The 27,215-nt window shown below is 37.3% G+C and overlaps 2 protein-coding genes across 2 annotated transcripts in view; one reads left to right on the plus strand and one right to left on the minus strand.

Annotated features, from left to right (window-relative positions):
- Positions 1-27,215, minus strand: part of LOC144636029 (inositol-pentakisphosphate 2-kinase-like) — a 171,069-nt gene that overhangs the window by 91,880 nt on the left and 51,974 nt on the right. The window lies entirely within an intron of this gene.
- LOC144636050 (uncharacterized) lies at positions 1,205-8,474 on the plus strand. Its single transcript, XM_078495193.1, has 6 exons — positions 1,205-1,324; positions 5,075-5,319; positions 5,537-5,651; positions 6,349-6,391; positions 6,831-6,957; positions 7,956-8,474. Exons 1-6 carry the CDS (start codon positions 1,216-1,218, stop codon positions 8,472-8,474), a joined length of 1,158 nt encoding a protein of 385 aa, XP_078351319.1. The 5' UTR covers positions 1,205-1,215.

The raw sequence follows: 27,215 nt of genomic DNA on the forward strand, positions 1-27,215 counted from the left end.
ATGTGACAGGCAAGACGAGAGAAGAAAATTTTCGTCAGTAAAAAACTCTTCTATACACAAACAACTGAATTACTATTTGCACCTTTTTTCAAAGCAACCTTTAGAGCGCTTATAAGACTACTGGAATACCAATGTGGTTAAGCGAAGTGCTTATTAAATTTTCTCGTCCCCATAGCCCTTTCGTTTCTCTTAGCCGGCTGGGCCTTGGCACGAGAAAACGAAGGGCTCTGGGGACACAGGATTTCCAGTCCTAGATTCTAGGACTTCCGGTCTTCATGTATGCAGTCATGACGTTTCAAAAGAATGTATGAGAGAGTCGTTACGTTTTCGACTTCCGTTTATGAATTCTTTGTTCCAAACAGCCAATCAAAAAAAAATCGAATTAATTCAAAAATCCTATGTCCCCAGAGCCCTTTGTTTTCTCGTGTCAAGCCGGCTAAGAGAAACGAAAGGGCTATGGGGACGAGAATGTTAACAAATATCAATAAGCTAAAATACACCCGAATTCGTAACTCGAACATGGTTTCTCGTGAAGGACACCCATATTTTACTAGTCATAAATTGTATGAGTTATTCTACATCGCCATCTCCAAATTTTCGTGGTAATTAAAAAAAGGCAATTTTATATTCGGGTACACTGTAAATAATGAATATTCAACGAAATAAAAATTTAAAACACATTGATGTCATCCAAATGTTCTGAGTCATAATTAGACAAACACCAGCCATTATATTTGGGAATATATAAATTAAAAACAAACTGGAAATGCACTGGAAATGTATAATACTCCACATGATTTAATGACATTAACTTTATAGAGGGTAGTATTGTCTCGTGCTGTGAATACCTAACCAGAATTTTAGTAATTCCAGTTAGAGAGACGTTAGACGAATAGAAAGGAGTCCTTCGTCAACGTCAGCCTTAAAAAAAAAAAACATTTTCAGGCCCTCGAGGGCATGCAAAACTCAAGCTAAACAACGAAAAAATAAACTATGAAAGAAAACTACCAAACTACCAAAAATTAACTTAACTTGATGATGAGCTAATTATTTTTAATTATTTTGCCACCTGCCCCTGCATGACAGCAGAGGTCTTTAGAAACCGTTAGACGTTAATTAAGACGTCAATTATTAAAATTATTTAAAAAAACAACAACATCTGCTGTTAAACGCGGAAAAACCTTGCTATATTGCATAAGTCGCCACATACAGAAGATGATGGTTTCTCTGTCGAGGACTCGGCTTGAGCAAAAATTTGCAATTATCGTTTCCATCCTTTACATATTACTTGGAACTATTGTCCCATTTTGTTGTGGTTGCTTTGGTAAGTATTATTTCCTATTTTTTTTTTTCCTTTCGTTTAGCTTGAGTTTCAGTGTATGCCCCCTGGGCCTAAATTCCGTCGTTTATGCAACCAAAGGAGGCACCTGAAAACTTAGGCTGGCGTTTATATACCTCTGCTGAATTGACTCTTCGCATCACGGCAAAGCATTAAATCAGTCTGCTCTAGTAAAACTTTCTGCATTGTCTTGTGCCCTGGCAAGAAAATCGTAGATGTTGTTAACAGAAAATCGCGCTGAGAGCGTTCACTCGTTATCCGTCATCCTGGTTATACGGGAAATATGGATACATATGGATGTACATGCTTTTTTGCTTGGAAAACCAAAATGTCTGGCTGAGTTCCGCGAAAGCGTTTGTTTTGCCAATTAAAGGAGCCTAGTCAGCCACGCCTCAAAATCTGTGAAATCCGTCATTTTTGATGCCATCGAAATAGTGATAATTGTATGGTGAAGCGAAATCTTATTGCATCGGGGCAAGTTGTGTTACTAGAAGTCTGTTAAATTATCTTTCGCAGTTTCTTAGCGATCTCATTCGTTCAAACGCGGTCCGCGTGAAATATAATACCAAAAATCCCGCATATCAACAAAAACAAAGGCGTGGCTGACTAGGGTCCGCTAACCAGCGTTAAAAGAGGTTCGATTACTCGATAATGGATATGAATGATTGACATAAACGCAACTTAACCGAACTGAGGCCTCTGAACACTTTTTGTCGAATCCAAGATATAAAAGGTAATATTGATCAGAAATCTTTGTTTCATTAACGGAATTTGTAACAAAAACTCTCAGTTAGTCGAAGCGGTTTGGAAGAGTTTTCGTCAAAAGGAGAAAGGTGCACTCGTGTAAAACATATTTTTTTTTGCTCGCTTTCACTTTTCCAAATTTGATATTTAATTTGCGTCTTTTAAAGTTGACGAATGTCGCCGTATCAAATTTAAGGAACCAGAAACGAAATAGTGAATGGGGTGTTTTGTTTAGTAACCAAAAGGCGTCTGTGTTTGGTTGCGTCTTATCAAAGGAAAAAGTACTAAAAAATTCAATTAGACCATTTTTTCTCAGTTCTCTCGAACTAAGATGATTTTTTACTATTTGTTTATTATTTGTTAAAAACTTGAGAATCATGAAAACAAAAGATGGCTAAAAGAATCATGAAAAACAAATGAATGCTTCCATCGATATTGGGGCGTGTTAATATAGAATGAAACAAAAAAATGTTGAAATAGCCATAGTGATTGTTTTAAACTTCTTAGCAAAACTTTCACAGAAATGGCTGGAAAAAGCATTTCTGAGCATCTAATTTTCACAATTTTTTACAATTTTTGGCTTGTAAAGAGAATTTCTGTCAGTATGAAAGCTAATTTTTACGCATACATTTAAACTGCTATTTGCAACATTTTCTTCGACGTAACATTAATTTAGTGAATAATCGAAAAAGTAGATGCATTTTAAGTTTTTATAGAGTGCTTACCAATTTGGCTAGCCAAAGTGTTAATCAGGCTAAAAAAGTAACTCGATACCTGAACTCAACTCAAATTGGTAACTCAAACATGAATACTTGAAATGGATATTCTCTTAAATTTCTTTTTATTCCTCGTTTTATTCTACCGCACTGATGAATATTTGTTTTAAAGAAGGGTTTTTGAAGAACTCCATCATTTAAAAAAAAGAGTTAACACTTGGAGAGAAGTTAGACGAATAAAAATTAGCCTTTCGTCGATGTCAGCTTTCAAATCGCTACGAAGGCCCTTAAGCTAATTATTTTCCTGCCACCCGTTACTGCACGACAGCAGACTTCCCAAACAATTAGTTGTGTACATGGTATTCAATCATTATATAATTAAGACCTTAACATTCTTTAAAACAACAACATTTGCTGCCAAACGAGGAGAACCTTGCTATATTGTATAAGTCGCCACACCCAGAAGATGTTGGCTTATTTTTCGAAGATGGATCAGTTTGAGCAAAAATTTGCAATAATCGTTTACATCCTTTATATTTTACTTGGAATTTTTTTTTCCATTTTGTCGTGGTTGCTTTGGTAAGCTGGCTAAAGTATTCTTTCTAAGTTTTTTTTTCTTTAATAGCTTGAATTTTGCATGCCCTCAGCGAATGAATTTTAGTCATTAATTTAACCAAAGGAGGCACCTGAAACCTCTGCTAAATTGACTTCGTATCACGGCAAGGCATTAAAGAGAGTATGCCACGGATTTCAGCCAAAATTAGGCTTGCATGGGAAATGACGATCAATTTCGGTAAAATATAAAAATAACTCTTTATTAACCCAGCGAAGGAACATTTCAATGACACATCAAATATAAAGGCAGGTACGGCTGGCCAAACTTGACGAAGATTGAAATGGATTGCGATATGGGTTTTTTAAATACTGTTGGGCTGACCAGTTTTTAAAGCTTATCTCATTTGATTGTAACTTCAAATTATTTTGCCTGGGAGACACATTTAGTTGCAAGGAAGCTATGATTTTTTCCATTTACATCCATAGAAGTAATTTCTTTGCAAACATTTAGTTTCATAGCGTGTTTTTTTGCAAAAGGTAATAAAATAAACTTAACTCAGCCGTGAAACAGTGTATCCTAGCAAGAAAATCTTAGATGCTGATAACAGAAAAATGCGCCGAGTGTTCACTCCGTCATCCTCGTCATACGGACAATATGGATATCCATGCTTTATTGCTCGGAAAACTCAAATTTCTGGCTGAGTTCTGCGAAAGAGTTTGTTTTGCCGATTAAAGGAACCTTGTAAGCCACACCTTAAAAAGAGTAAAATTCGTCATTTTCGATGCCATCAAAATAGTGCTTTTAAATTGTATGGCGAAGCGAAATATTATTACATCGCGGCAAGTTGTGTTACTGGATCTTTTCGCAGTTTCTCAGCGCGCAATCTCTTTCGTTTATATGCGGTCCGTGTGACATATACCTCATTACAGGAATTAACGCTGCAAGAAATTAACACGAATTCTCCAAATTTGCGTTAATTTAAGTCACGTTAATTTCCGCGACATCATTTAAGTGAAGCGTTTAATTTCTGAGACCTTATTTTCACCCCAATTTCTGGATGCTGTCCGAACACTGATAGACATTTTCCCTTTCCTTCCATTCACGTTAATTTAAGTCGCGTTAATTTCAAAGACCGTAATTTACAGGAGAGTTAATTTCCAATAATAAGATAATACCGAAAATTCCGTGCATCGACAAAAACAAAGGCGTGGCTGATTAGGGTCCTTTAACCAGCTTTCTGTCAAAATAGGTTCGATTACTCAATAATGGGTATGAATGATTTACATAAACACAACTTAAAAGTGGCCTCTGAACACTTTTTGTCGAATCCAAGATAAAAAAGTAATATTAATTGGTCAGAAATCTTTGTATCATTAACGGATTTGTAACAAAAACTCTCAGTTAATCGAAGCGGGTTGGAAGAGTTTTCTTCAAAAGGAGAAAGGTGCACTCGTGTAGAACATATCTTTTTGCTCGCTTTCACTTTTCCAAATTTGATATTTAATTTGTGTCTTTTCAAGGTGACGACTGTCGCAGTATCATGTTTTAGGAATCAGTTGAAAACAGGAACTGAATAAAAATGTGAATGGGATGATTTCTTTATAGTATCCATAAGGCGACTAGTTTGTATGCGTCTTATCAAAGGAAAAAGTACTAACAAAATTTTGATAGACCCTTTCTTTTCTTTCTCTCGAACTAAAATGAATTTTTTTTGTATAGGTGACGAATGTCGCAACATCGAGTTCAAGGAACCAGTTGCCGACACGGTGATGAAAAATCACGTGATCAGCAGTATGGAGGCACTCAATGAAGGGAACTGCCGCTTGATGTGCTATATGGAGCCCAATTGTGTGTCCATAAATTTGGGACCTTTAGTGAAAGGAAAACATAAATGCGAGTTGAACAACGCTACAGATGAAAAGGATCTTAAAAGTCGACTGAGTTTCACCTATCTGGCCATCGAGGTAATACTAGTGTTATCATTTCTTTTCAGTAACTCCCTGAAGTTGCAATTTATGCTAGCTGTAAAGGTTCATTGTTTTCGTGTACGTTTTGACGGTCTACTTTAATCCGAATTCGTTTCAATTCCTGAATCCAAAAGAAGATATTTCAGTGCAAAGAGTACAGGGTTATTAAAAAGCTGCACAATTCTCACTTGGCTCTTTTTTGTTTTCTTAACAGAATCCTTGCAGCAGCAGCCCATGTTTGAACAGTGGCACCTGTCAAACTGGATTCACCAGTAAAGGTTTTCGTTGTATCTGCCGTCCTGGGTTCAGAGGATCAAAATGTCATAAAGGTATTTTGAAATTATATTACATATTATTAAATTATTTCTCTCCTCACCGTCTAGCTGAACTTATCAAACAACGCATGCTTCATCCTCAAGGACATAATTGGAGGGAAGTTAATAGTGTTAAATTTTCTTAATTATATATCCATGCAGTTGTGATCGTGATGTGAATGTCAGTTATACAAACTCTTTAATTAACTAAACGTCGCCGCATCGCCCAACACCACCAACTCAGAGAAAACATACACTCTATTTCAAGCGTCTTAATGCCTGTAGTCAGCTGTATCTTCAAATGCAAGTTTTTTGCTCATCTTATCGTCTTTTTTGTCGTTTATATTAACATGTACATGTAAATATATTTAGCTACTTGTTTACTATCTTATGTAGAAGTTTAAATTAAATCGTTATTTCGCAGTTCCTCTGAGATTTTTTTTGTTTTTCTGTTTTGAGCCTATTTAACCACTCGTCAGGCTTGACCTTTTTTTCTTTAACCTCGGGAGAGAGTAGGGGAAACAAAGAAGCATCAATAAAATTTCGCAGTTCCTGTGTTTTTTTTTATTTTCTGTTTTAAGCCTAATTAAGCAAGCTTGGCCTCATTTTTTCTTAACTAAGGGAAGTAGGGAAACAAAGTTGTATTAATAAATTTAACTGAAATGCTCTGTTCAAACGAAGCTGACACATGTTTTTGTTTTATATCTTCCAGGTCCAAAGTCTTGCAAGGAACTGTACATGTATAACAAAAACAAGTAAGTCATAAAAGTGTCAACGAAAATGCTCATAATGCGTTGTAGGAATTGATATAAAAGAGTTCATTATTTCATCAGTGGACTTATTACTTTAAAACGACAAGTTTTGTTAACATATCTAACGTTGGAAAAAATGGTGCTGTGTTGGCAGCGGTGGAATTTGAGTAAAAAAATTATTTTCGTGAGGTTTTAACCTCAAACCCCCCAAATTATCCATCAGTAATTTAGGAATATGTTGATTGAAAAGCTCGTTAAAAGTAAATGGTCGGAGTGATCGAGACGTTTAAACCCTTAAAATGTTAGAAACATGGGCTGTGGTCGATGCCTCCATTACTTCATTTGTTGTAAACCACTCTGAGTTACTTTCAGTCTTAAACCTTTCAAGCTAATTTCCGCACCATCTCGATCTCTTGGTAACGGACGTTTTTATATTCAACAGGTCGAAGGTTAGTGAGCTGGTTACGCTCCTCCTTGACTCAAAACCAACTCCCATTCTCTGTCACTTTGGAGATTTTGGATGTGGAGATGGGGGATGGACGCCTGTCATGAAGATTAACGGCAATAAGGTATGAAATTCGTCTCTGACTCTACTCGCAGAAACGTTTTCAAACATAGAGAAATCTGCTAAATAGAAAGAAAAAGTGTAGCCATAATAACTTCAATTTTGAAAAAAAATCAATACTAGTTATGCAACGCTTTCGAGTGGTATACTATGGAATATCCCACGAGTCACTTGTATTTTCTCGGTATACACACGAGCCTTTAGGCGAGTGTGTATGCCAAGAAAATACAAGTGACAAGTGGGATATTCCATAGTATACCACGAGAAAGTGTTGTGTAACTATTTTATACCATGTCATAGAAAATACGCTAACTAAATTTCGTCGAGAATACAGTCGCAGCGCACTATGGGAAGGTTGGGTTGAATACCGTCGAATATACAACGGCTTTTCTGTATTCTGATTGGCTGTATTTTCTATGGCATGGTATAAAGTTCTGTATCGCTATTTCGCATTATTTTTTTTTAAGTTGTTATCGTTAAGGTTTCCGGTATTTCTTGAATTTTTCTTTTTAGGAGTTATGGATTATGAACTGATGGATTCTCTTGTTTGCTGCAAAATGGGATCTTTGAAAGTTTATATTACTCATCACTTTTCGTTTTATGTTTATACTAATTCTTCCATTAAACTTAAAAAGAGGACGATGATAAACTTTAACAGTAGAGATATCGGTATTTTCTATTTTTCATTTGTTCCCGATCAACAACCTCTTTTAAACATCGCGTAACCTTTGAAAACTGTTTTAGTTATCTATAGTCTTCTAAATTTTAACTTAAAAATTGAGAAAAAGATGAACTTTCGGAACGTTTTATGAGATGTCATTTGTTCCTCATCTTTCTAAGAACACCTTTCATTATAACGCGGGATACTGGAGCGACCAAAAGCATACAACCTTGCTGGAGGGGAGACTGGGTTTGATTCAAAAGAGACCAAGTTACCAATGCTACTCTTGGCAAAACAGTCTAAAACGTTGCACAAAGTAACATTTTCTTTTCGTATTTCAGAAAACTTTCCATTACGATTCTAAGTTTTGGAAAGACAGAAAGACCTATAACCTTGAAGGAGGCAAGACTGGGTTTGACACACAAGAGACCAAGTTACCGAGTTACTGGAGCACGCCCTTCTCCAAGATTTGTCTTGGAATGAAGAACGGCCAAGAGCTCAACTTCATTGTCATCAACAAGCAGGCCAACTCTCTGCACTCCCTGATCGCCGATGGGCAATATCGCGCCACCTCACTGGGTCGTAACACGTGGAAGACGCTGATTGAATCAGAAGCCTCTTTGCAGCTCAACTGTAACAGGGAAGGGTTCAATGCAGAAAGTGGTAGAAGTGACTTGGGAAAAGCTCGAATCGGTATCCTTGGTAACAACGAAAATGACTGCCATTCTTGTGATTCCAGAATCGGGTTTGGTACAGGAGGGCGACATGATGACTCCAACACGTGTGGAAACGAAGCAATGTCCTCACCAGATAATGGAGACAAACACATCAAAGCCATGGGATATATCTTGGTGCAATGACAAGGATAATTATACATTATCGAGGAAAACAATACATAACGTCACAGCTGCCATGAATCCATGGCGGATGCGACTTTAGACACATAAATGCAGTTTAAATGAAATATCGTACATAAGTAGCCAAAAGAATATCAAATAGCTGATTAGTGCTCCGGGTTTTTTTTAGCTCAGAATATTCGCTAATTAGCAAATAATCTCGTTCCCAGCACCTTGTTTTGGCCGGTGGTCAATCAGGTTTGTACCACGTGATCAACTGTCAGGAATGTGACAGGCAAGCCTAGAGCGCATGCCCAAAAAAATTTTAAAATGTCGACTTAACACTGGTCGACCTGCACCATTTTTTGGAAAGTATTTTTAAGGATTGGTCAAACGAAGTAATAGACAAACAACACAAGCAGTGTCCGTAGCTTTGCGAATGAAAGTAGATCAGAGATTCTAATGTGACGCAGGTCAACTTGGGATGATACTTTGGGGTACTTATTGACAGTTTAGGCTAAGTAACTGAATTAGGTTCTTAATTTCTACAGAGTAGACATTGTTGTTGATTATCAGAAAATAGTATAAAATCTGGTCTGTTATTCATTATAAATATTTATTAATGTACCCATGTTGCCTAAAGTCCAACAACGTTAATTGATTAATGATATACAGTACTGTATATTACATCACCTTTTTGGTTTTTGGTAAAAAAAAATATATAAATATAAATTTAATAGTTAAGCCTCACATATAAGAACTTGTTAGAATTTGTTTGGCAACTGTGGTTCTGATCACGAGTTTCACGGGTGATCATGTTACTGATCAAAGGCAATGCCATGAAATAAAGTTGTAGCTGCACAACAATCATCGGTCTGTTGTACTGTTAATGCAGCAAACGTCACGTGAATTGATTCGAAGTGTTGACGTCAATAATGAGGTTTTGTAAATACACTTTGTCTGTGGCGATCGGTAGACGTAATTTCAGTAGAATGATTCATCCGATCTGAGATTATTAAGCACTAAATTTTCGGTGGCCTCTGTCCACCTTCATCAGAGTATTGAAAATGAGTTCGTTATAATATTAGCGCGCGCTAGTCATGTTTGAATACGCCATCCAATCTTTAATTCCTTAACAATGGAGTGTAAGCGCGCGGAAGGGGTTAGCTTTCGTTAACCGCGTTGGAATCCACCGTAGAGTGCCACGACTCTAGGAACAGTCTCTTGGTGTAACTTGAGATTCCTCGTTCAAGGATCGTGGCATTTCTTGGGTGGATGTCATGCTCGGTTGATTCCGCGTGTTGTTTAATTGCAGACTCTCCATTACAAGCGCGGCCGGGATCGTGTTCGGCTCCGCGTGAGCTCCAAGAGCGCTTACTTTCTCCAATGTAAGTAAACGCGCAGTCATTGCATCTGACCTTATAGACGATTCCTCTTCTTTGGTGGTCTTGTGGCCGATCTTTTGGTTTCTTAAAGATCTGGCTAAGCGTTTGGCATGGTTTAAAAGCCGTGCGGATGTTGAACTTTCTAAGCACGCGACCAACCCTGTCCGAGGCACCGCGTACGTACGGTATGCTGGCAAAGTTCGCAGGTCTTTCTTGCGTACGTTCAGGCCGAGAGTTGACTGTAAGGCACTTCTGCAAAAGCCTGTCTGGGTACCCATTTGCCCTTAGGTCTTTAGCCACACGTTTCGTCTCTGCGCTTCTGAGGCTTTCATTCGATGGTAAATTGGTAGCTCTGTTGAGTAGCGTTCTCACCACTGCTTCTTTGTGCTGAAGGGGATTGTGTGAATTGTAGTCGAGGTACTTGTTGGTGTGTGTTTTCTTTCTGAAGACATCTACCTCTAGCGAGCCGTCACTGAGAGCTGTTACCCGTGTGTCAAGGAAAGATATGCTTTGACCTTTCTCATTCTGGCTTGCGCGCTCAATGGTAAACTGGATGTTTGGATCAATGGTGTTGAGGTGTTGATGAAAGATATCCACATCTGTTTTCTTTAGACATACATTAGAGTCGTCCACGTATCTTCTCCACCAACGAGGTGTTACAGGGGAGGTGGACAATGCTACTTCCTCTACGTGCATCATGACTAGGTCGGCAATAACAGCACTAACTGGAGAGCCCATAGCACAACCAAAGATTTGGTGATAGTGTACTCCTTCATAGGTAAAGTAACTATGGTTAAGCAGAAAGTCCAATAAGTTCACAACTTGTTCTTTTGTGAGATTGGTGGTTTCCTTCCACAAATCGGATTCTCCGAGGCTTTTGTTCACTACTTCCATAGCTAACTTAACCGGAATGGACGTGAAAAGGGAAATCACGTCAAAGGATACAAGTTCCTCGTCCTCATCGATTCTCTGGTTAATGAGGTTTTGCATTACATGTAATAGTAAACAAATGAGTGGTTTCGTAATCTTAGGCAAACAAATTGTACATCTTACCGGTGCCAAAGTGTGGAACTCTCTACCAGATGAGTTACGTTCCGTAACACTACAATTAAAGTGACTGTGTCACGGATTTAAGCCAAATTTAGACATCGGAAATAACCATCAAATTCGGTGAAATATAAAAAATAATCCAGTTAAAACAGTGAAGGAACATTTCAAAAACACAGCAAATACAAAAGAAGGTTCGGATGGCCAAAAGTGACGAAGATTGGAACGGATTGCAATATGGGTTTTTGAACAGTTTTCAAAGTTAGTCTTGTTTGCTTGTAACTTTAAATTACAACGCCCAGGAGGCACATGTAATTTGGTCGCAATGAAGCTATGGTTTTGTCATTTGGATCTATATAGGGTTAGTTTCTTTGCAAACATTAAGTTGCAAAACTTAAAAAAAAAATGACAAAGTCCTTTTAAGCTTCATTAACTGAGTTCAAGAAAGCTGTCAGACAGTTAGTAGCAATTGTAGGCATAAGAATTTGTTACAATAACTTTTAGATCTAGGCTAGTTTAATTTCAATACATCTCTTTGGTTAACTTGTATTATATATTGTTTTTCGGCTATATGTTATGTTATAGTTTGTATTTATCGTTATTATAATTTTCACGGCATATTGGCATGTACAGCTGGTTAAGGGCCAAACCAGCCCCGCCAACCCGAGTTTAAATAAAAGTTATACTTACTTAATAAACTGTAAAACTTTTGCACGGTACATTGGTCAATCTGCTCGTCACGTTGAAAAGATGAACATACGCAACAACAGTGACTATTAGTGCCTTTAAATTTTAGCTTTGTTTTGTGTTTGTTTTTTCACTGCTGGGCAATGAAAAAAATGTCATTTTGCATTTGCAAACAAAGAAGTGGTTTTGTGATCTTACGTTAACGTAGTATTTTCGACTCCCTAGTTTGTTTAAGGTTACTGATAACCTGTTCGGGTGCCTATCGGAAAAATGTTTCGTACGCGCGTCATTTTTGGTGAAACAACGGCTAGTTATATATCTCTGGAAAGGTTACGGAATGTAGAATCTAAGTAGATTAACATTTTTAAAATTTATGGCTTCGGTTAGTGCGCAAGAGCCTTTAAATTCAAAACCGTCGACGTAAACGTATAAATATGACAAAGACCAGGACAAAGACTGACATACAATGTCCAAAATAAAGCCGTGGTCTATCTTAGACTCGCCATTTTAAAAATGGGGCGAAGTATAGTGTTTGAGATTTCAAAATTTAATGATTTTTTTTTTAAGTTGAACCTCTGTTTTGGTCTGTTAAGCGGCCACACTCGATTTTATTGCCGGAAAACAAAGTCACACATGTACACTAGCCAGTGGAGAGCAGGGAAGAAAAAGAGGGGTGGTCCGCGAGGGCGAGGCTGCACCAGGTTTGTGTTACTCATTGGCAAATAATGAATCTGATTGGCTGGAAATAGAGAATGCGAGTACTCTGCGTATGCTCACAAGTCGGGCCATATAGCCGCGATCTTTCTGTTTTGCGGCAGGGATCGGGACCTCTAGGCTAATTAATCTGAAAGCCCGCCACAAAGGCGACCAAATTTGAATGGCTATTGAAAACTTGTCCGCGGCGTTTCACTTCGCGCACAATTAAACCAGGATTTCCTGGTTCTGGGTCAGATTAGCCTCCTGATTAGCCCAGACACCCAGACCCTAGAGCCGTTGAGTTTCCGCTGGTTATGGGGAACGAAGGCTCTAGAAACGAGATTGAACGCGTTCTGGGATCTACACATGCGCAGCCATAAGAAAATACTCTCTCTAGGAGTTATGTATAAGTAGCAATGACAAGAAGAGCAAAATAAATAAATTACTCACACTTCATTATTTTGAAATAAAACAACTATTTGTGTCGTGTATTTGGGTTATCATGAATTTAACTTGCGTTACTCTTTATTGCGTTACAGTTAGCGCGCGCTAACGCGCGCGATTCTGACGTCAATGTGCGTTTGTGAGGTCAAATGTTTCAAACTCCTACGGGAATGTATTGGGTTATACGAGTGTGATGGCACAATGCTGAAAATGTTCAAGAAAAAAGTTTTCATATTGATATTTCTTTGCTTCCTGGTATCAAACGCAGTTTGCAAAGGTAAGAGACACCAATCCATTAAACTCGCCTTTGCAATTTATTAGAAAACGCGAATTTTAAATAGGCTCTTAAGGCCATCCCAATAAAATGTTTCGTTTCCCATCGCCCCGTCTCTTGTGATGGTGGGTCGGTCGGTCGGGCAAAAAAAAAAAAAAAAAAGAATGAACACATGAAGGGTTCTGGGTTCCAGAAAAGGCTGGGCTGCTAAGTAAGAAAGCCTAATTACAAAGTCAACTCAAAAACGTGGTCTTTTCGTTCGTTATTCCTTAACAGTCTTTAAATAACGTAGTATCGATGTTTATTAAAGACAAAGACATCACATCGTACCAATTTTTGTTAATAAAACAAGATTGTGTGCTTGTAAATTGGAGTACTTGCTTCTTTGACTAGTGAATCTGGATTTTTTTTTTTTTTTTTACTTTTCGAAAAAAATGGGTCGGTCGGGCGATGGGAAACGAAACATTTTATTGGGATGGCCCTAGATAAAACCTCGCGACGGAAATCTGGACTTGCCAAAACTTCTAAGTTAGTTTCCTGTTATTTGCAGAACGTACTCAACTTGACTCAATACAGCCGCAAAGGTAAACATGCCAAGGAAAGAACCTTTTTTCCCACATACCGAGTTGCTACTACGGCTATTAAGGACGAGGTAAAAAGTTTTCGCTCTTTGTAAGGAGGCGGGCGGGTTTCCTTTTCCCGAATCGCGCGCTTGCCGCGCTTTTGCCTGATTGACGGCAAAATTCACTCGCTCCTGATTGGCTAAGCGCGACGTCTTCTGCACTTAGTTCAACTTGGCTTCGTACCGCTTTAAAAATGATGAAAGTTCAGTCCAATGCATCCAAGATCGATATTCAACTGCTTTATGAATAAGAATCTGCCTGTAGCTTTAAAAAATGTTTAAATTAAGTGTTCAGCACTTTAGTGGAAGAGTAAGAAAGGAAAACACGGGACTTATCACTTTCAAATTGTTGTGGATCACTTCGGCAAACGCTGGTTCGGTTATCGATAGCAAACTTCTTTGCGCTTTTACTATTATTAGCTTCACCGCTGCAAAATGTCTTTTTCACCGTAAGGAGGTAAGAGTTCATTACTCGTGGTGATATTCACGCATTTCCAGTATTCACCAACTTGATATAAACGGTTTTGAAACAGCTCTCTTACTTCTTGCGCAATTTTTTCTCTAACGTCTTTGCCGTAGGTAAAAAAGAAGAAGGAAACTTTTGTCTCCAGTGGGAGCCAATTCCTGTTTATTACTTTTTATGCGACAGCGGAAATTTGTCAACGTACCTTTTTTAACGCACGTTTTACGTACGCAAATATTTACGCGCCAGTGGAATTCCGCCTTAACAGCACAAGGTAACATTTTAATGTTACCTTTTAATTCTCCATAGCTATTAACTCAGTGTCCAAACATATTCCACGGGACACCAGCAGTAAAAAAATCAATCAAAATAATAGTAAACGCAGTTGGGCATCCTAAATATGTTTGGATAGATCATGAGATACAGATAAGCTCAAGTTCTTCCCAAAAATATCAGTTGAAATGGTTTTATAAATACACACGATTGCATATTAAACGAGTCGAGCTACAACCAACGTTTTCTTTTTTTGAGGCAGTACGGCAAACGAAGTGTAATGTCCGCTGTCCATTCGTTTCAGAAAAATAAAGGCTAAAAGTACAATTTAATATATAATGAACAAGTGATAAAATATTGATTTTTTTCAGTGAAACATTCATTTCAGTGAAACAAATTAAGCAGTTGAGGTAATTAAAAACATACCTTGCGGAAAGATCAGTTTCCAAGAAACATGGCATAATACAAGGAGAAATCATCATTTGATCAACATCGATTAAGAAAAGTCTTACCTTATTATAGGAATATAACGAGGCATTTTAACAACGCGAACAAAATTTACACGTAATAAGATTAACGCGAATTTAGGAAAAGTTCTGGTCAAATGCTTATAGTAAAAAAGTTAACATACATAAAATTAACGCGAATTTTTTAAATTCGCGTTAATAACATGTATCGTTAATTTCCTATAATAAGGTATATCTTAGTTTTTAATTCAGTTTGCATAGAAGAGCCAATATTGCTGGAATGCAAATAAACCATTATTATTATTATTAGTAATAGTAATTGGACTGAGTGGAGTACAATTCAGGGAGTAATCGGGCGAGTCTTTTCGAAATCGGCCGAGCGCGCAGCGCGAGGACGATTTGAAATTACGGGCACGATTACTCTCTGAATTGTACGACACGAGGTCCAATTACTAATTAATCGTGTCAATAACAAAATTCGAGGTTAGGAAGTCTTTAGGAACCTTTTCTGTGAGGAAAAGTCAAAGGTAAATTCAGTTGGTTGCACAAAAAGTTTGAAAACAGCAAGAAAAACCCATTCAAATGCGCATGATTGACGCGCGGATGGCGTAGGTGTCCAATTACAGGTATCCAATTTGAAGTTGCTCAAATTGGATATCTGTAATTGGACACCCACGTGATCGCGCGCCGATTACGCGACAAATAGGCGCGCGCAGAACCAATCAAAAACGAGAATTTGGTTATAGATACGATTATTATTATTATTAGTATTATTATTATTATTATTATTATTATTATTATTATTATAATGAAAAAAGAGTCAGAGTAATAGAAACCCGAAACACAATAATTTTACGATATTTAACTTACAATATTCAGTATTTTTTTAATCGTACATGAAATCATCAAAATACAATACACAAACTACCGTATTTTCTCAAATAAACGCCCCCCGCGTTTATTTCAAACTTGACTTCGTGAACCCGGCGTTTATTTAAAGCCGGCGTTTAATCGGGGCCCGGCGTTTGTTAACGGACAGCAATTTTCTGCCAATTTTTCAGATTGATTTATTGTTACCGATCATCGAGACCAAGGGGCATTTTGTCAAGGCGGGACAATTTTTTTCTTCGTTCTGCCCCGAAAAAGGTGTACTATTACGGATTGGATAGTTTATGTTGCAATCGAGATTTGTGACAAACAGAATATATTTACTTGTTAGCTTGACCTCAAATAAACGCCGGGACCTCGAACAAACGCCCCCGGCGTTTATTTAAAAACTAGCAATTTTGACCCGGCGTTTATACGAGGCCGGCGTTTAATCGGGGTCCGGCGTTTAATCGAGAAAATACGGTATATACTAAACTTATAAACATGAGAGCAATTCTATGTAACACCTTGCTAACTAAAATGCGATCAGGTTGGAAATTTGTTATGCAACTTTTTAAGACATTGTAGCGGGAAAATGGGCGTGGTGCCCCTGCTTTTATCTTATTTTTTGATGTACTAAATATAATGTCTGGTATTAGTCGTAATTAGCAACTGTGCAAAGTTTTGAAAAAAAAATCATTAGCAAGTGAAAAGATGGCTGATTTACCTTATTATAGGAAATTAACGATACATGTTATTAACGCGAATTTCAAAAATTCGCGTTAATTTTATTGTTGTAAACAAGTTTACTATAAGCATTTAACCAGAACTTTTCTTAAATTCGCGTTAATTTTATTACGCGTAAATTTTGTTCGCGTTGTTAAAATGCTTCGTTATATTCCTATAATAAGGTACAAGCAAGGTTTGAGTCATCCCTTCCCAGCATTCGGTGAAAGTATCAAAAGTTAGGTTCCGTTCTGAATAAGAAAAGTCCAGTACCATTTGTCGGAAAATCATTACCGGAAATTCTGTTCAAACGCTAAAGAGCTCCATTATCTCTCCAGTTAGGGCCACTTATTTTTCCTCGTCAACTTCCCTTTCACGATTTCTAGTTTTTGACATGACTTAAACTTTTTGGCACGACTTTTAGTTTTTGACACGACTTCAACTTTTTGGCACGACTTTTAGTTTTTGACACGACTTCATCGTTTCCGCACGAATTTTTAGTTTTTGTCATGGGTTTAGTTTTCTCGGGTCATCTGGTTTTGGGCCATGTAATGCGCAAACTTCTGGACGTGGGGCGTAAAGGGACCGTCGCACGCAAATAGTATGCTGTCATCAAGGACCTTATTTGTTCGCAGTTGCAAAGCTAAAAGCCACACAAATGCGTTTTATTGATTTTTGAAGACAAATAATGTTAAAAACTCAACATTGGTGTTGAAAAATCCGTTTTTCTGAAGCAGAACTTATATCTTCACTACATCAATTAATACCCTAGCAACTGTGCAAAACCCCGGCGTATCCCAGTGGGGTATGAATTTGCCTGTACGTCCGAAAATAAATTTCTTGGTGTTTTAATTTAGACCAGAATGTTCGTCTATTAGCAAATGTACATAATCTCGTATCCCAGTGGGGTATGAATTTGCCTGTACGTCCGAAAATAAATTTCTTGGTGTTTTAATTTAGACCAGAATGTTCGTCTATTAGCAAATGTACATAATCTCGTTTACAGTACTTCTTTTGGTCAGGTAGTCAAATCGCATTTTATACCACGTGATTAACTATCAAGAATGTGACAGGCGAGGCGAGAGAAGAAAATTTTCGTCAGTAAAAAAAACTCTTCTATACGCAAACATCTGAATATCTATTTGCACCTTTTTTCAAAGCAACCTTTAGAGCGCTTATAGCGGAGCTCCCACGACGCCGAAGGCGTCCTGTGCGGAGCCCCATAGGCAGGCAAATGGTATCCTATCGAACCGAGAAATTTTGGTTGTCGCGTACGTACGTCCGTCCGTACGCACGGATTAGGCCTGGGAACGAGCTAGGCTCCGGTGGCAACCCGCGTCTTTTGGCGGGAAAAATCATAGAATTACATGAAGGGGAGAGTAACTTGGGGAAGTCCGCTATTGGCTGTCGGCTCGTCTGGATTTAATATATACTTCCAGCTTCCAGGCGAGCTTATTTTAAACTTGAGCATGGATTGATTTGCCAAATGTTCTGGTTTATACTTAAGCTTTCGGGAAACAGCAAAGTTAACAGCAGAATTTTGAATATGGTTCAGAGTCAAAAGTCAGGAAACAATCTCACAGCATGCCGATTTACCAAGCGTACGGATGAGTTCACTAAGCATCCTAAGCATGGAGACTCGATTGATCGAAGGACTCAGTTTTAAAGACAGTTTATTACAGATAAATTATTGGGCTATTGCATTTAATATCCGCACCCCCCCTGTTGAGGACAGGACTTTTCAGGTCTTTCATTCTTACCCCTAAAGAAATCCGTTAAAAACGTCTAAAATGCCTTAAACCCCAATGAAATTCTTTGAAAATGTGCTCAACCCTCACGAATTCCATTAAAAACGCATTCTCACTCCTAAGAATTCCATAACTTTTCACCCATTCCCCCTGAAGAATTCCCTTATATTTTTGTCTTACCCCTAAGGAAATCCACGGATTTTTGCCCTTACCCCCAAAGAATTCCACTGTTCCTCAACAGGTCGGGAGCAAAAATTTTATGCAATAGCCCATTTCTGGATACATTGTATATTCCTCGTTTCACCGGCGATGACAACCATAGTCAGTAGAGGAGTAAAGATTATGACCGATCGAAATGGATGTTAATCTTCCAAGCTTCTTGGTGAGTTTGAAGCAAAGACGTTCAAAGACAACATTCCTTTACGAAAACAAGGTAAGCTTAAGCTTATTATTGATGTTCATTTTTTTAACAGATTAGAAAAGTCTTTGCTATTTAGATTAACTAGCATTCAATCTAATACATCATTTTTAAACGAAGCTGGGTTCTAGCTCTCAGTCGTGTACCGGTATGTCAAAACAAGGACATAGCCTTAGTGAAATTCGTTTTGTCTCAAACACGAGTTGTATTAAAAGCATACCTTACTTCTGGTATTTCGTATCCGCGGTAATTTGTTTATTCTGTAGTTAAATCACCGAAGTAGGAAGAACACACCACTTTAAAACGTTGGAAAGAGTACAGAACAAGTAGAGAACAGAATTTACATGCAAATCTGTGCTATAATCATTGGTTTATACCCTTTCCCACACAAAACAATATTTTTAATTTCTTGTGGCCAGGTATTTCATATGGACCTGCAGAACAAAAGAAGTAAACCCCAAAATAGAAGGATTTCCAGGCTTTCTTCCTTCTTTTGGTGCATATTGAAATCTTTGTACCCCCATAAAACACAGTTTTCACTAGAAACTTTTGCAAAGGAAAAGCCATGCATGCCTGAGAATACATTTAATGAGAATACTTTTAAGTGCTAATGAACCTTTCATCTTACAGTGTATATAGCTTATTGAATGCATTATATGTAAATAATTTAGATCTTTTGTGCGAATATTGATGTTACTTCTTTTTTTTTTTTCCTTTGGCCATCCCAATAAAATGTTTCGTTTCCCATCGCCTCGTCTCTTGTGATGGTGGGTCGGTCGGTCGGGCAAAAAAAAAGAAGAAAAAAGATGGAACGCTTGAAGGAAGAAAGCCTCGGTTACGAATGCGAAAAGGTGGCTATTTCGTTCGTTATTTCCGTTATTCTTTCTTTAATCAAAATTAAAGGCAAGGACATCACATAATGTCAATTGTTGTTGATAAAACAAGATCGTGTGCTTGTAAATTAAAGTACTTGCTTCTTTGACTAGTGAATCTGCAAATTTTTTTTTTTTTACTTTTTGAAAAAAATGGGTCGGTCGGGCGATGGGAAACGAAACATTTTATTGGGATGGCCTTTCCTTTTTTTCCTGCGAAAATTCGTGTAATGTTTTGTAACGTGATGTACTGTAAATAAAAGCTGTTAAGAAAAAAAGAATGTGGTCGAGGCAGATGCAATATAGGGGACATTGCTACATGTAGCTGAGAGTCTTAGCGAAATATAGTTTTCTCCATGACCTCTGTTATTTTTCACTGAAAACTTTGCGTTGTTTTCCTTAATAATATTTAAATTTTTATCATATGAATATTATGAGTGAAAACGTTTTGTGAAAGTTTTGTATTTCTTATCTGATAACAGCCTTTCTCGGAATAAACTGATTAGTTAATTCATATTTTTTATAACTTACCATATTTATTTGATAAAACGCCTCCCTCGAATAAACGCCACCCTCGAATAAACGCTGCCCTCGAATAAATGCCGCATGTTAGAACAGAAATATTAATAAACACCGCCCTCAAATAAACGCAGCACCATGATGATGCAGCGTTCTTTCCAATAACAGGCTCAGAAAGCAAATGCAATAATAATCAAGCTTGAGCAGGCCCAAAAAATATTTTTCTTGAAAATATTTTTCTTGATTTTGCACTAAAACATGTTTCTGGTTTTTTTTTTTTTTAAATTCAAATATTCATTTACCATACTATTGTTTACAACAAATAAATTGAATTTTAAATCAGAAACGCCGCCCTCGTATAAATGCCGCCTTCTAATAAACGCCACACTCAAATCATGAAAAAAATTTAATAAACGCTGTGGCGTTTAATCAAATAAATACCGTACATAAAATAATTATATAGCACAGATTCTAAAATGTTATGTGAAAGATCATGAAAATTTTTTATGTTATAACAACCAAACTGATCCTGAAGTTATAATAAATGTAGGATAAGAGCTTGGAAAAAAATTAATTCCAGGTTGCCCTGTGGTCAACAAGCAGCTCTCAAATTTTGCTTGCCTTGGACAGTGCATGATTGTGTTTCTTAGTAAACTTGTGACTGTATAATTTACATGAAGACGACTTGCCTGGGCCTTTTAACCTATTACGCAAACAGGCATGAAAAAGTAATTGCTTGACAGAAAAATCTACTTGCCCCAGACAACCAGAGGGGACTTTTTTGAGCCCTGTGGCTATGAGCATTGCTTTCTTGAAGGTTGTGACTCGTACAATTTTGGCAAATCTGTTGTCTTTCTAAAACTTGCTATGTTAGGATTTCCATACCTTTTGCCAGGATGCAAGTTAAGAATTTTACAGGTTTTTGATATGTGTAAATTTTGTTTTCAGTGTGCGGGAAAACAGTCAAGGGGTGCAGTTAGTGAACGTGGTGATGCAGGTAATCATTACATTAGTGTCAGCTTATACCTTTCTTTATCTAGATATTAAAGAAGCTCTGTGACACATTAGTGCATGAAACTTGTTTTTTAAGTGTAAAATTTTTGGGTGTGAAAAATGGTATGTGTTTTAACCCCTTGGTAAGTTGATGTTTCCCTAAAATCCTCGTTCTATTAAGGAATTTAATATACACAATTTATACATGTATGTAACAGCACATGTACATAAAATGTTTTTATTGTTCAAGAATTTAAATGTTTTCATTGTTCATACAATGCACCCCTCCCCCACCATGGGGGAGGGGTATGAGGGCAAAGACCCGATAAGATCTGCTACCTGACCCGAAAAAAATACCGGAATACTTGTAATGATTTTGTGGGAGAAGTGCAAATTGACCCGTTGTGTTTGGATTCCTTTTGTTAATACCTAACCTTAATGGCTAATAAGCTCAAGCCCTAACTTAACATAAATTGTCTTGTTGTGGTACTAGGCAAATGTAGAAATAGAACTTAAACTCAGCTAAAATTTTACATGAATACAAAGACTTAGAAAACTTTTAGAGTTGCTTAGGCCAGAAAAGCCAGCTGGGCTTGTTGATGAGCCGTCATAGTGTTTTCTTAACTACATCCCTGATAAAAGTTTTGGGGAGAATATGTAAGCTTTCCTGGAATTAATCACAGTGCTTTCAACAGCACCTGTCAGAGAGAAATATAAGAGTCTTAAAAGACACATCATCTTGTAAGGAACTCTTGAATTAAGCCGGTGTTTCACACCCCAAAACATTCATCAAAGCCCCGCCATGTGCCAGGTGTTATTGATAGCACTATTAGTGTCTTCAGTAGGTCAAAAAAGGTTATGCTGACACACTCACTCCGAAAGGATTTTTTGTTTCTGAACATATCCCCCAACACATTCCCTGGCCCAGGCAAAAATTGGAAAAATAACTCTCTTTTTTATGTATATGTATAATGTTCTGAATAAATTAAATTAAAATTATAAATATTCATTTGATGGCAACGATCATCAACAAAATTGTATCTGTCTTTTTTCCCTTTTTCAGAATTTCCACAGAGAGTTGCAGACACAGAGAGAGATAAATGAACAATCAGAATATTATATTATTTCTTCATTGCATGTACAACTAATACTTATGTACTCTGTGTGAAATACAATTTATGTGGTCAGGTGTAATTTTAAAGTTAATGAAATAGAGCCAGGTAAGGTTCAATCATGTACGTATTTCTTAAGGGATCGCTGATAACACAATATAAAAGTCATCTGGCTACCCAAACATTTGTGGGAGGTGCGGTGGCCTAATGGTTATTGTGCTGGACTCCGGATCGAGCAGTCCGGGTTCGAGACCTGGCCAGGGCACTGCATTGTGTTCTTAGGCAAGACACTTTACTCTCATAGTTCTTCTCTTTACCCAGGTTTATATATGGGTACCGGCTAATTTACTGCTGGGGGGGGGGGGGGTTAACCCTTCGATAGACTAGCATCCCATCCAGGGGGAGTAGAAATACTCCTAGCCGCTTAATAATGCTTCAGAAACTGGGTTACTCACCAGCGTTATGAGCAAATTGGCTCGACAGCAGGCTTTACCTACCCAGACATTTAATTCCCAGTGCGCACACTGCGAAGAACAGTAATCATGATAATGAGATACACAGTTCATCAATCTCTAAATTAATATCACATGTTGCAATACAATAATTAACTGATGAAATATGTGTTGTTCATAGGCAAATTTTTACTTCACCAAAACCAAACTCAGTCATTAAACAATAAAACATTGAACACAGCTATTTTGTTTTGTGGGTGTGTCTCACAGATCAGTTATTTGTTGTAAAGCCTTCTGTTTCAGTAGAACTAATTATGCCATTGCTCATGCTTGCATGGTTTTATATACAAGCAAATGCATGGTAAAATTTTTGCCAAACAATCTATACAGACTATACCTGAGTTTAGGACTAACAAACAGTATTTCTGCCTCTCCAGAATTTTTCTTAGTTTACATGCAATTAAGCAAAGTGAAACCCCTCAAGGACAAAGGAACTCATATAAAGGGAAAATAGTGTTATCATTTTGGGGGACCCTATTTGGCTGAATGATAAATGCCACTATTTTGCTTGCCGCTGGCTTTTACTCCGGTTTGCTAGCAGAAAGCTGTTATTTTTGGTATCGTGAAATAATACTGTCACTGTTCCACCATTCCATCGAATAGGGCCCCCGTTTAGGAGGGGGGACAAGCTACATGCAAAACTTTCCAGTTGTATGCTATGTACAGCTATTACATACCAGTTATGGTGGGTGTATGGATATTTTCTAGAGCAACACTTTCTTTGTTCTAGTTTATCTTTGAGAGTTTATACTAGTTTATCTTTGGGAGGTTATGCACAAACTGCTAGATGATCATCTTTTGATTGATCAACTATTTTTACTTTTAATTGGTGCTGTTGTTCATGGTGAAAAAGGATACATCAGATATATATAAAGAAAATAACATGAATAAAAAATCATTCTAAAAAACATGTAAAGGGCATACAGTATAACCGGGGAGCTCCGCTTTTAGGCTTGCCTAAATCTATATATTAGGAACTACTGGAGAGTCACGACGTTTCAAGAGAATGTATGAGAGAGTCGTTACATTTTCGACTTCCGTTTAGGAATTCCTTGTTCCAAACAGCCAATCAAAAAAATTCGAATTAATTCAAAAATCCTATGTCCCAGAGCCCTTCGTTTTCTCGTGCCAAGCCGGCTAAGAGAAACGAAAGGGCTATGGGGACGGGAATGTTAACAAATATCAATAAGCTAAAATACACCCAAATTCTTAACTCGAAAATGATTTCTTGTGAAAGACACCCATATTTTACTAGTCATGAATTGTATGAGTTTATCTACATTGCCATCTTCAAATTTTCGTGGTAATTAAAAAAAGGCAATTTTATATTCGGGTACACTGTAAATAATGAATATTCAAAGAAATAAAATTTAAAAAAACTGATGTCATCCAAATGTTGTCAGTCATAATTAGATAAACACCAGCCATTATATTTGGGAATATATAAATTAAAAGCAAACTGGAAATGCACTGGAAATGTATAATAGTCCAAAGGATTTAATGACATTAACTTCATAGACGGTAGTATTTTCTTGTGCTGTGGTTACCGAAGCAGACCTTTAGAAGTTTCACTTAGAGAGACGTTAGGCGAAAAGAAATGAGCCCTTGATCAACGTCAGCCTTCAAAATAAAAACATTCGCAGGCCCCGAGGGCATGCAAAACTCAAGCTAAACAACGAAAAATAAACTAGGAAAAAATACTTACCAAAAATTAACTTAACTTGATAATGAGCTAATTGTTTTTAATTATTTTGCCACCTGCCTCTGCATGACAGCAGAGGTATTTAGAAACCATTAGACGTTAATTAAGACGTTAATTATTAACATTCTTTAAAACAACAACATTTGCTGTCAAACGCGGAAAAACCTTGCTATATTGCATAAGTCGGCACATCCAGAAGATGATGGCTTCTCTGTCCAATTTTTTTCTTTTGTTTAACTTGAGTTTTGCATGCCATCAGGGCCCGAACTCCGTCATTTATGCGACCAAAGGAGACACCTAAAACTCAGGCTGGCGTTTTTACACTTTATGCTGAATTGACTTCGTATCACGGCAAGGCATTCAATCTTCTATACCGTAAATGATCTAATAAACGCCCTCTCTCAAATAAACGCCTCTTATCTAATAAACGCCCCCTCTGAGGTGTTAAGTTTGTATTAGACGCCCCTCTCTAATAAACGCCCCGTTTCTAATAGACGCCCCCCTCCAGGAATCATCTCAAAAACACAATGCTCCATAGAGTAATTTCACGCAATAAAGTTAGTTTTTTGCTTGACTCGGACATCGAAGAGGCCAACAACGCCAACATGGTTAACCCCGATGACGATAAAACACGTCGATATCGAACTATGAACGGCATCTCAAGGCTTTGCATTAGCGCAGATTAGATTAGTATCCTACTCACAAACTCTGTTATGTATCTTACTCCAGTAGAAAACTACCCATCCTATTAGTTGTGTTGACGTTGCTACTGTTAAATTGAAATAAACGCCTCTCTCTAATAAACGCCTCATATCTATTTAACGCCTCCCCTAGGACCCCAAAAATTTAATAGACGCCCCGGGCGTTTATTAGATCATTTACGGTAGTTAACTTTCTGCATTGTCGTGTGCACTAGCAAGAAAATCATAGATGTTGGTAACATCCTCGTTATCTAGGAAATATGGATAGACATGTTTTGTTTGCACGGAAAACTAAAATGTCTGGCTGAGTTCCGCCGCGAAAGCCTTTGTTTTGCCGATTAAAGGAGCCTAGTAAGCCACGCCTTAAAATCTGTGAAATCCGTCATTTTTGATGCCATCGAAATAGTGATAATTGTATAGTGAAGCGAAACCTTATTGCATCGGGGCAAGTTGTGTCACTGGAAGTCTGTTAAATTGCCTTTGGAAGTTTCTCAGCAATCTCTTTCGTTCAGACGCGGTCCGCGTGAAATATAATACCGAAAATCCCACCTATGAACAAAAACAAAGGCGTCGCTGACTAAGGTCCTTTAACCAGCTTTCTGTTAAAATATGCTCGATTACTCGATGATAGATATGAATGATTGGCATAAACACAACTTAAAGGAACCGAGGCCTCTGAACACTTTTTGTCGAATCCAAGATAAAAAAATTAATATTGGTCAGGAATCTTTGTATCATTAACGGAATTTGTAACAAACTCTCAGTTAATCGAAGCGGTTTGGAAGAGTTTTCTTCAAAAGGAGAAAGATGCCCTCGTGTAGAACATATCTTTTTGCTCGCTTTCACTTTTCCAAGTTTGATATTTTAAATTTGTGTCTTCTAAAGTTGACGACTGTCGCAGTATCATATTTAAGGAACCAGTTGTAAACAGAAACTGAATAAAAAATGTGAATGGGGTGTTTTCTTTAGTAACCATAAGGCGTCTGTGTTTGGTTGCGTCTTATCAAAGGAAAAAGTACTAAAAAATTCAGATAGACCATTTTTCTCAGTTATCTTGAAATAAAATGAATTTTTATTATTTGTTTATTATTTGTTAAAGCTTGAGAATAATGAAAACAGAAGATGGCTAAAAGAAGAAAAACAAATGAATGTTTTCATCGATATTGGAGCGTGTAAATATAGAATGAAACAAAAAATGTTGAAATAGCCGTAGTCATTTTATTAAACTTCTTAGCAAATCTATCACAGAAATGGCTGGAAAAAGTATTTCTGAGCACCTAATTTTCTCAATTTTTCACAATTTTTGGCTTGTAGGGAGAATTTCCGTCAGTATAAAAGCTTTTTTATACGCATACATTTAAATTGCTATTTGCAACTTTTTCTTCGACGTAACGTTTAGTGAATAATCGAGAAAGTAGATACATTTTTAAGTTTTTATAGAGGGCTTACCAATTTGGCTAGCCAAAGTGTTAATCAGGCTTAAATAGTAACTTGATACCTGAACTCAACTCGAATTCGTAACTCGAACATGAATACTTGACATAGAAATTCCCTTATTTTCTTTTTATTCTACTTTTTTTTCTGCACTGATGAATATTTGTTTAAAGGAAGAGTTTTTGAAGAACTCTATCGATTTAAAAAAAAAAACATTTCCAGGGGGAGAGAAGCTGGACGAATAGAAATTAGCCTTACGTCAATGTCAGCTTTCAAATCGCCACGACGGCCCTACTAAATTGTTAGTGAACTAATTATTTTTCTGCCACCCGTTGCTGCATGACAGCAAAGTTCATTAGAAACCATGAGTTAAATACAAGGTATTCAACCATTATATAATTAAGACGTTAATTAAGACATTAATTATTAACATTCTTTAAAACAACAACATTTGCTGCCAAACAAGGAGAACCTTGCTACAGTTGCATAAGTCGCCACATCCAGAAGATGATGGCTTATTTTTTAAAGACGGATTAGTTTGAGCAAACAATCGCAATTATCGTTTGCATCCTTTATATTTTACTTGGAATAGTTTCCAATAATAAAATAAACTTACTCAGCCGTGAAACAGTGTATTGTCGCGTGTCCTAGCAAGAAAATCTTAGATATTGACTGTTAGGGTAAATTCCGACGGGCGACATGGCTCTGAAACGGCGACATGAAGGAGCTGAAATGGCGACGAACGACGAGATGCTCCCGTGAAATAACGACAGCGACAAAGAAAAAAACAAAATCGACAGCGA

Source organism: Oculina patagonica, chromosome 13, assembly GCF_052425735.1.
Source record: "Oculina patagonica isolate OP01 chromosome 13, crgOcupat, whole genome shotgun sequence".
Lineage (NCBI taxonomy): Eukaryota > Metazoa > Cnidaria > Anthozoa > Scleractinia > Oculinidae > Oculina > Oculina patagonica.